Raw genomic sequence first — 10,761 nt, forward strand, 5'->3', positions numbered from 1 at the left:
AAGCTTCTTGGCTCTCTGTATCCACCATAGGGTTGGGGTCCTATCTAGATTCATCAAAAATGATAATAGAGTGGTCCATAACCTCCCCACACACCTTTTGATAGTGATCTGGATGCTTCATAGACCCTATCCTTCAGGGAAAACCCTACAATTCCTTGGGAAATAAGGCTGTGCCTATTGTTCCCTTCAAAATTCAATTCAAGAATGACCCTTACCACAATAATAATATTTATATTTATATAATGTATTTATATACATTATTTATATTTAGAGTATTTATATAGTGCTTCCTATGTGCCAGGCACTGTGTTAAGTGTTTTACAAATATCATCTCATTTGATCCTCACAAAAATCCTAGGAAATAGGTGCTCTTATTTTCCCCTTTTGCAACTGAGAAAACGAAGTAAGACAGAGTCAAATGACTTGTCTGGGTTCATAAAGCTAGTAAGTATCTGAGGTCAGATTTGAACTCAATTTTCTTGACTTCAGGCCCAGAGCTCTATCCACTGAGCCACCTAACTGCATTTAGTTACTATGAAGTTTTTCCTGATCTTCTCTATTGCCCCCCCCTCACCTCCTCCTAAATTACCTTCCCTTTCATTTTGTGTGCATTATATGTATGTATAATAAATACAATATGTAAATAACATATAAATATATTTATATTAATTATATTTATATATTGTATATGTATAATTTATGTGTATGCATATACTTATTTTTATTTTATTTTATTACTATATTATATATACATATATACATATACATGCACACAAATACACATGTACATTCATATTTATATTTGTACATGTTTTCTTCCCTTGGTAGAATATTAGCTCCCTGAAGACAGGCACAGTCTCTGTTTCTTTTTTGTCCTTGTATCCCTAGCTCAGTTCCCAGCACATGGGAGGAACTTGATATATATTTGTCAATTGGTTGATTGCTCAGTGATCTGAGTGTGATGGATGTTTCTTCTTTTTCTTCTCGTCCATTCAGGGTGATTTGCAGTCTCATGCCATGGTTCGTGCAGTGGCTCGCCAAGTGTGTGAACAGCTCATCCAGAGTAAGCTCCTGTTCTTCATTGCTCTAATTTTCCATTTCTTTTCACAATCCAGGAAAAGGATTTCTTTTCAAAAAGCCAACCCAGAGGCAAGGCAGATAGATAGGATCTTTTAGACTATTTACAGTAAGACTGATCACCATAGGAATCTGGTTTTTTGTTTTTTGGGTTTTTTTTTTTGGTATTTAGAGGGAGAAGAGAGTCCAGAAGTCCCAATTATTTCATTAGGATAGGGAATTCCTGGCAAGGAAATTTCCTCTGTGGGTGTATAACCACAGCTGCTCTGCAACTTAGTCTTAGAGAATTGCCTGGGAGGTTAGGCAATATTAATTACCCAGGGTTACATAGGCAGCGTAACTGGGGACAGATAGGTATCAGTCCTTTTGGCCTTCCAGAATCTGTCTTAATCATCTTGATTAAGATGGATAAATGTTCTTACTCTGAGCTTAAGCTTTAGAGGGAATCCCTAGTATGGTAAATAAGTAAGTAAACTATCTCTGAGAAATGCTTCACAATATTAATTTCCATAAGTTCCCTGGGCTTCAACGAGTATTTCCTTTTTACCCACTCCACATCTGTTATCTCTTATGATGGTCCAAGGCCCTTCCCTTTTTATGCCTTGGGCCTTGTGCCCAAAAATACACCAGGAAGCATTTGCTATAGTCTGGTGGTGTTTATCCACAGCCTTGTCTTATTTCTTTCTTTTCAAGGATAACTTTTCCACAGTCCACAGTTGTGAGATTTAATTAATCACTGCCATTTCCCTGCTGTTTTCTCCTTGAACCCTTCACTTTACTTGCCTATCTAGGATTTCTAGCACCTGGAGCAAATTCATTTGAAAAGGGCTTGGAAAATTTGGAGCTAAAGTATCAATAGTAATCAACCAATAAGAAATTATTAAGCATGTGTTATATGCCCAGCTTTTGGCTAAATAAGCAACACAGATACAAAGAAAAGAAGCAAAATAGTTCTTGTTCTCAAAGTGCTTAAATTATACTTAGGGGAGAAAAATGTTTATAAATAGGTATATACTCATGTACTCATACTGGGTAGATGAAAGACAGCATCACCAACTTCCCCTCCTGGTCCTAAATGCTAACTTATTATCAAGAGTTTTGAAAGAATGAAAGAGAGGGTTCCCAAAGATGTTGATGCCTCAAGAGAAAACTAGGTTTCAGTGAATATCAGGAAATGGAAAGAATGTGAGAGGAAGAGGTCTAGAGCAAAGGCAGTTTGTTAACATTGTTGAACACAGGAGTCCAGAGTGCACAAAAGGATTAGCAGAGGAGAAATGGGACTAGGGAGGGCTAATAACTTTGGCTAAGGAATCAAGTAATGAGATTAGAAGCCAGATTGCAAAAGACAGAGAAGAGAATGAAAGAAGAGAAGGTGGAGACAATGGATGTAGATGGCTCTTTCTTGGAGTTTTGCTTAGAAAGGGAAGAGAATTATACGCTGATAACTTGAGATTCAAGGTCCTTAAAAATTTTTTTTAGGATGAAGGTAGGAAAAAACCATTAGGTAGGGAAAGATTGAAGAGTTGAATGAGAAAAAATATGACTGAAAGGGCAATCTGCTGGAGAAAATGGGATGGGATGGGAACAAGGACACATCTTAAAAGGATGGATTATCCTTGACAAAGAGAAGGTTCTCCCTCATTCCTAAAACTAGCAGATAATGTTAAGGGATTTTGAGATGAAAAAACAAGAAGACAAGGGAGCTTACCACAAATGACCTTCATTTTCTCGGTGATTTAAGAGTCAAAATCTTCAGCGAAGGGTTTGAGGTAAGCGGGGAGGATTGAGGAGATGAGATGAGGTTTAGAATAGTAGTTATAATAAGAGAACAACTACTGTTCTAAACCTTATGAGTGGAAGTTGAGACATGAAATCATTTAGGGAGGTATAAAATTATTGCAATGCAGCAGTGAGGGTTAAGTTGAACATACATTAGATAGCATACATTTATGTTTTATCTATTCAGATCCCAGACACAACTTCCTCCAACTCCACTTAGTGGCATTTGAGCAAGAATTGAGGAAGCAGATGGTGAAAGTAATTAAGGGTTGAGATTCTGAGCAAAGATCCAGTGAATGATAATAGGAAAAATGAACAAGGAATTTCAAGAGTAGAGGACAGTATGGAGCTGAATTATTAAACTATAAGATTGAGATGGTAAAGGGAAGAAGATGAAATCTGAGAAAGCACTGAAACATGCAACGATTGGAGGTCATGATAAATTCTAAGAATAGGTTTGTGAATACTGAGGCATGTAGGGATTAGAGGGCACAATGTGGGCTAAGAATAGGTTTAGGTAATATAAGGCATAAGGGAGAAATAGAATGATAGGAGATTGAGGTCCGCTAAAGGAATGTCCAAATTTTGATTGTGGAAATGGAGTGTTTGTGGGTAATAATGAGATTCACGGTGTGATCATCTTTGTGTACCAACTAACCTACCTTGTGGTGATATGAAGGAGTAGGAGTAGAATGGAGGAGTAGATCTTAGGATCAGATATGAAGGTGGGAAGAAAGAATAAGATCTAAAAGGCAGGGTGACAATGTGAAGATGAGGATTTTGGGAGGTTTCTGACTGATTAAATGAAGAAAATGAGCCCCTCCCCTACCTGCTCTATGGGTGTTATAAGATCTGCTTTGTAACACTATGTATGTGTCATAAGCTGCTAATATTGTTATATCATTATCATCATCATTATTTTTAAAAGGGAGTATTTTTAATGATCAATTATGGGCAGTAATTGATGAAAGAAACTGTACAAAACTTCATAGAGTAACATAACCAGTTTCCCTGACAAGGGGTCAGTTCAAATTCCTCTAAGCCCCAAAAGAGCTATCCGAAATTTCGTACCTAAAAGAAAAATTAAAACTAAACACTCAACTCAGAGCTATACTGAATTTTATTTAACAAAATATTCTTACTAAGCTTGTCCAACCCCAAATATATCAGAAGTAATAAAATAGAAAGGAAGTATTTGGAGAGGATTGTCAGGGACATGTACATTAATACCAGAAATAAGAGCTAACATCTTGACATTGAGAAAGGAGACAGAAAAATGAAAAAAACAGACAGAACCGTGATTCTAACTCAATATGATAATTAATATTCAAAATAATGGCACTTAACCATTAAGAAATGTTTAATTATATTCAGTATATATTTAGGCAAACCATGAAGTGTTTTAGAATAATTTCCACCAACAAAGATAAAAGTTTTTTCTAAGTTTTTCATGCAAAGAATAAGTTTCAGTTATCTAAATGGCTTGCTTATGATATAACTTATGCCCTGACACTGCTGAATTAAATTAAATACCACATGATTCTATGCTGGAATTAGAATTTTTAAGAAGTAATTGAGTTAGGAGATTAGGGAAAGAAACCCAGAACCTGGGGGTGAGCTTTTTATTATACTTTTTTCACAGTTAGTGAGAGTTTTTGCAGCTGATTCATGAACAAAGGTTCCTGCCCAAGGGACAAGAGAAGGGCTTGGCAGCTAGGAGGTGTGTTGATTCAGGGCACTTGTCAGGGGAATTGCTAGCAGCAGGGTGGAGTAGGGTTTTGTGGGTTGGGAAAGAAGTCAAATAACTCAGGAAAAGTTGCTGGAGAGTGAGGCAGCTGGGTGAAGGGTTAGGGGTCAGGTAAATGTTGGTGGTAAAGACAGGATTTATAACTAAGAATAATCTTTTGCTTTATGGTGTTTATAGAGATGTTGAAGAATAGTTCATTGCAGAATTCCAAGCACATTAGATGTGCATTGAACACAATCCAAAGTAAACTTTAAAAAAAATTGGCAAATAAGAGTGTTTTAGAGGGAGTACTTTTTTTTTCTTTTCTGAGGGAAGGGGAGGCTGATGTATTGTTGGAAACTGTAACTCCATCATCCCCCAATCCTAAAGAAAAAACCACTATCCCCCTCCTTTCATGAAAGATTGAATTAAATTTGCTAATTTTGTTATCTTTAGGTCACATGGCCAGGTACAATTCTATCCTCAACCAGATTCCAAGTCATTCTTCATCCGTACGGACTGTTCCTGGGCCTCCTGGTGAGCCAGGAAGACAAGGTTCTCCTGGTACTCCTGGTGAACAAGGACCTCCAGGCCGACCAGGCTTCCCAGGCAACCCAGGCCAACCAGGAACCCCAGGAGAAAGAGGTAGGCTGGTTCTAAGTAAGCCAATGAGATTATAGTCATTCACTGGTTCTGTGTCTGCTCTGTCTCCCTGAATGGGTAAAAGGAAACCAGCGATAGCCATATATTTGGCTTTATTGAAGGTGAGTATGGTATTAAATTCTATATGCCTGAGATATAAATTTTATGTGTGCACCTGCTGATTGATGAGTGTTTCATATATACCTATATGAACTGAATAATCTTCATTTAAAATAAAAAATTTGTTTCCTCTGCTTCTCCATACATCATTGCACTTGATCATATTCTACCCTGTACAGTGCTTTTCCACTGTCAAATTGCTATGAATCAGAGAGCATTTATTAAGCACCTTCTAGGTGCTGGGTATTGTGTTGGCTTCTTGGGATAGAAAGGTAAAAGCAAGATAGTCCCTGCCCTCGAGAGCTTACAGTCTAACTGGGAAAGGCAACATGTACCTCCCTGGGAATGTACAAAATAGATAATAAGCTACTTTGCAGGGGAAGGTGCTATGTACTAGAGGAATCAGGGAAGACATCAAGTAGAAGGTTCCATTTGAGTTGGACCTTGAAGGAAACCAAGTCTTCTAAGGAGTGGAAGGGAAGAGGGAGTATACTGAAGTATAAAGGGATATTTACCCTACAAAGGAAGGATAACCAAAAGAAAGGCAACCAGATAGAAGAGGGCATGTTGTTTGTGAATAATGTCTAGGAAGCCAGTTTGGGGGTACTTCAAAATATAGAAAGGAGGAATACTGTGTAAAAATAAATCTAAAAAGTTAGGTTTGTGCTAGGTTGTGAAGGACTTTAAATGTCAAACAGAGGAGTTTATATTTTATCCTTAAAATAAAATCCACAGATCCAATGAAGTTTATTGATCTTCTTGTTGTTCAGTCATTTCAGTCATGTATGACTCTTTGTGACCCCATTTGGGATTTTCTTAGCAGAAATACTGGGATGGATTGCCATTTTCTTCTCTTCCAACTCATTTTACAGATAAGGAAATTGAGGCCAACAGAGTTAAAAAATTGGCCCAGGGTAACACAGCTAGGAAGTATTCAAGGTGAGAGTTGAACTCGGGGAGATGAATCTTCCTAATTTCAGGCCTGATACTCCACCCACTCAGCACTAACTTCTCAGCATGTAAGGAAAAATGCAGGACCAAGCCATATGCTTAAGGAAAATCGTTTTGACATCTGAATGGAAGATGGACTAAAGTGGGAAAAGACTTGAGACAAAGGTATTGATTAGGAGGCTATTATAATAGTCATGAGGAGAAGTGATTTGGCTCTTAGAGATTTTGCTCTATGAGCAGAGGAAAGGGAATGGATAAAAAAATGTTGAGGAAGAAATGGCAAAGCTTTCACAGCTGATAGGATATATAGGAAAGGAATGATGCCACCAAGTTTGTAAATCTGGGTAATGGGGAGGATGTTGGTACCTTCAACAGAAATATAGAAGTTTAGCAAAGGGGTAGAGTTGGGGCAAAGATGATGATTTCTGTTTGGATCGTGTTAAATTTAAGATGCCTATGGAACATCCAGTTGGAAATGTCCAATAGGATATTAGGGCAGCAACACTCAGAAGAGACTTTAAGTTCCTTTTAAGCAAGAATCATAATTACAGCATCTTGTACTGTGGATGTTTTCAACTTTTTACAGGTCAAGAATGTGCCTCTTCCCTTTTTTGTTGCTGTGTGTATGGATGTTTAAGGAGGGCTAGTACTTCTGGTGTGAGAACAGTGATTACTAAGCAGAGCAAAAACTCATTCAGCTGAATCAGATTTTCATTCATCTGCTATCTTGGATCCCATTTGCCTCCTTGAGAAGAAGACCACAAAAATGCTGGAAGTAGGGAGACAGACAAATCATGAAATAAGGGAGGGGGTGATAGTAACAACCAGTTGGAATTTTTTCAAGGTCACAGTTTGAAGAAAACAAACCCAGGGGACCATTTAGCCATCATCTATCCTTCTATTATTCTGTACCTTTCCATTTTGGTTACTCTCATGTGGTTTGTGTACATATGGTTATGACCCTTTCTCTTTCAGAACTTGATGTGCAAACTGTACATTAACCAAAAGCCTATCATTCATTTCTTTTATTTTCTAGAAATAGAAGGGAGACAAATGCTTGACACTTGTTCTCATGCTTCTTTCCCTGGCCATTTTCTCTCCCACAATTTCACATAATTATCTCAGCTTTTTCCTGAAGTTCCTAAAGAATCTTCTAAAGCCATTTGCCTTTTATCTCACCCCTGGATGCCCCTGTGCTTTGCTGCATGTGTCTTTTCATTCATGTTCTTCTTTTCTGGAATGTCTTCCTGTCTCTTTTCATCTTATATGAATTCTGTTCATCTTTCAAGTCATCTTGTGTTCTGTTTCCTCTACAAGACCTTCCCTAGCCACTCAATCTCTAACAATCTTCTTTTTCTGAATTTCTAATCTTTTGAGGACTGCTAATTTATTGCTAATCCCATGCCACTGTTTGGACATTTACCATACATTATCTTGTCTGAATGGATAGCTAGGTGGCACAGTGACTAGAGCATCAGACCTGGAGTCAGAAAGCCCTGACTAGCTGTGTGACCTGGGCATGTCACCTAATTCTGTTTGCCTCAGTTTCTTCATCTGTAAAATGAACTGGAGAAGGAAATGGTGAACCACTCCTGTATATGGATCAGAGCCATGCTTCTCTTTGTTTCATTAATGCTATTTAGTTAATAATAATGGTCTCAAAGTACAAGAATTGTGATTCTGATAGTTCTGATAAGTCTAAGAAAATATATAAAATGCCTACATATGTTTGCATAAGAAATACTTATTAAGTAATGGGGTTTACAATTATGCATTATTTTCAATTTATGCAAAAAGTCTTGGAACTGACTGGTCATGTAAAATGACGTTCTATCATTAAGTATAAAGTAGCTGAATGGAAAGTGATGTGGAAGTAGAGGGAGCTACTACTCAGGGAGTTACAACACTGAGTCTGGAGTCAGGAACATCTGAGTTTGAATCCAGCTTCAGACACTTCGTAGCTGCGTGATCCTGGACAAGCCACTTGATTTCTGGAGAAGGAAATGGCAAACCACTCCAGTGTCCTTGCCAAGAAAATTTATGGATAGCCATGGACAATGGAGTCACAAAGAGTCAGATACAACTTAATAATTATGTAGAAGTAACTAGCACTTTAGGGGAATCAAAGAAGGTTTGTTGAAATGATGTGGCAGACAATCTATGCAGTGAATAGAAGTCTTATTAAAGAATGTGGAAGTAAATTCTTCCAGATCAGTGCCAGTTGGAATTTGGGCCACCTTACATCTTCAGGTTTACAAAGCTGGCTCCCAAGAGCACCTTCACTTTCTTCTGGGTATCTGGTTTATAGTTAGGTAGGTCTCCTCCATAGATATAGCAAAGAGATTCTTTCCTTTTCTGGTCAATTAGAATTATAGGCTCCATTTAATTCCAATCATAGAGAAGGAAAAAGTTTTCAGAGATCATTTACTTTACTCCCCTCATTTGACAAAGAAACAAAGTCCCACATTAGAAAAGTTGTAACAGACAAAATCCATCTTAGAAAAGTTGGAACAGACAAAATCCAACAACTAGTGATTGGCAGAGCTGGGACTGAAATCCTTAATTGGGTTTTATGCTTAATTACTCCTAATCTTAATTTATTCCCAATACTACTTATCAATCACTGCTTAAACTAATCCTGGTTTTTTTTTTTTGCATAGGCTTGAGTAGAACTCTGTTGTCAACTCATTCTGAAACACTTAACTTAGAGGCAAAATCTTCCTGAAGCATGTTTTTAAATTTTTATTTTTAATGTTAAATAAAAGATTTTTCAGTTCTAAATTCTCCCTGTTCAGTCCCTTCTCCACCTGTTGAGAAAGTAAGCATTATCATAATCATTATATACATATAGTCATGCAAAACATCTTTCCAGATCAGGCATGTTATTAAAAAAAAATGAAGAAAAATAAAGTGAAAAAAATATGTTGAAGCTTGTTATATACCCCAGTATATATGTAATGTTTCTGAGCAACTTTGTATCAAAAGCCCTTGCAGACAGCTTAACTTGATCCTTTGATTTTATCTCTGGCAAGAGAAATCCAACTACTTATAACTTCTTCAAAGCTGAGACATTAGTTATCTTTCTAAGACAATCAGTTAGAGCAGTGGTTCCCTAACTTTTTGGCCTACCGCCCCCTTTCCAGAAAAAATATTACTTAGCCCCCTGGAAATTAATTTTTTTAAATTTTAATAGCAATTAATAGGAAAGATAAATGCACTTATGGCCATCACAGTCACCCTGGATCACTGCAGCACCCACCAGGGGGCGGTGGCGCCCACTTTGGGAATCACTGAGTTAGTATTGCGTTAGAAGCCATAAGATACCCATAGTCCTTCTATGCCAACATAACATCTTCCCTAGGAATCTTTTTTTCCAGTTAGGTTTTTCTCCACTTCACAGGCCTTTCTCTACTTTTTGCCCTTTGAAGCAAGGCTATAGTTTTATTCATTTTGTATCAAACTGTCCTTAAGCAATCATTTCAAACGAAATTGGATACCTTTGTGTCCAAAATAGAGCTTCTTTCTTTAAAAAGAATCATGTCTTTTTTTTTTTACTAGTTAAAAATCTAATAGAATTACAGCATAATTTTAAATCAAAACTAATAAGACTTTTAGACAGTCAAATGGTTTTAGCACAAGCAAGTACATATGGTTTTTGCATGTCCGCAAAGTAGCTTAACTTCCAAATGCGATACCGAATATCATTTTTATAGATGTCTCAAAATAAATTAGTTACACAGACCACATTTTCTCTCCCTGTAGTACTAATAATCAAGCTGCTTCTTATCTGCTTTCTTTTCCCAAGAATAATGCTATGGCCTTGAGAGCACAAGTACTTGAAAATGGTTATTTAACTGGTACTGATTTCAGTTAGCCATAAAATAGATGATATTGTGTAAAAATAAAAAAAAAATAGTCATTAATTTGCAGAATATTGTTTCATTTTTGAACTTCAGCTAAGTGGTTTATAACAAGTTTATGACATTGTGAAAAGGAAAAAGATCTAACCAAGAGCTTTCATAAATAATTTATGCATAACTTTGTGAATGTTCTTTGGATGATAAGCTAATCAACCAATATTTATTGAGTCTCAGTTATCTGCTAAACCCAAGGCCTCAGCACATGAGATGGGTCCTTCTCCTCCAGAACTTAATGTTCTCAAAGAGGAAGTAAAACAGGTAGACAGAGGATCATAACTAGAGCTGGAAGGGATTAATCTAGTATGTCTCCTTTACTTGATGAAGAAATGGAGGTCAAAAGTGGATAAGGGATTTGCCCCAGGTCACACAAAGATTTAATGGATGTGTGTAGCTTCCTCCAAGTCCAAAGCCTTAATCTTTTCAGCATTTCCTTTCCTCCCTTCCTTCCCTTCTACCCTCCTTTTCTCCTTTCTTTCTTTCTTTCTTTCTTTCTTTCTTTCTTTCTTTCTTTCTTTCTTTCTTTCTTTCTTTCTTTCTTCCTTCCTT

General features: G+C 37.0%; 1 protein-coding gene across 1 annotated transcript in view; it reads left to right on the top strand.

The window, feature by feature from the left end:
• Window positions 1–10,761, top strand: part of COL14A1 (collagen type XIV alpha 1 chain) — a 274,304-nt gene that overhangs the window by 236,397 nt on the left and 27,146 nt on the right. Inside the window, exons 45-46 of the mRNA XM_044684203.1 lie at window positions 997–1,063; window positions 5,039–5,227. Of these exons, the coding sequence (XP_044540138.1) occupies window positions 997–1,063; window positions 5,039–5,227 (256 nt within the window). The remainder of the gene's footprint in view (window positions 1–996; window positions 1,064–5,038; window positions 5,228–10,761) is intronic.

The sequence above is a fragment of the Gracilinanus agilis genome, chromosome 1 (assembly GCF_016433145.1).
Source record: "Gracilinanus agilis isolate LMUSP501 chromosome 1, AgileGrace, whole genome shotgun sequence".
Taxonomy (NCBI): domain Eukaryota; kingdom Metazoa; phylum Chordata; class Mammalia; order Didelphimorphia; family Didelphidae; genus Gracilinanus; species Gracilinanus agilis.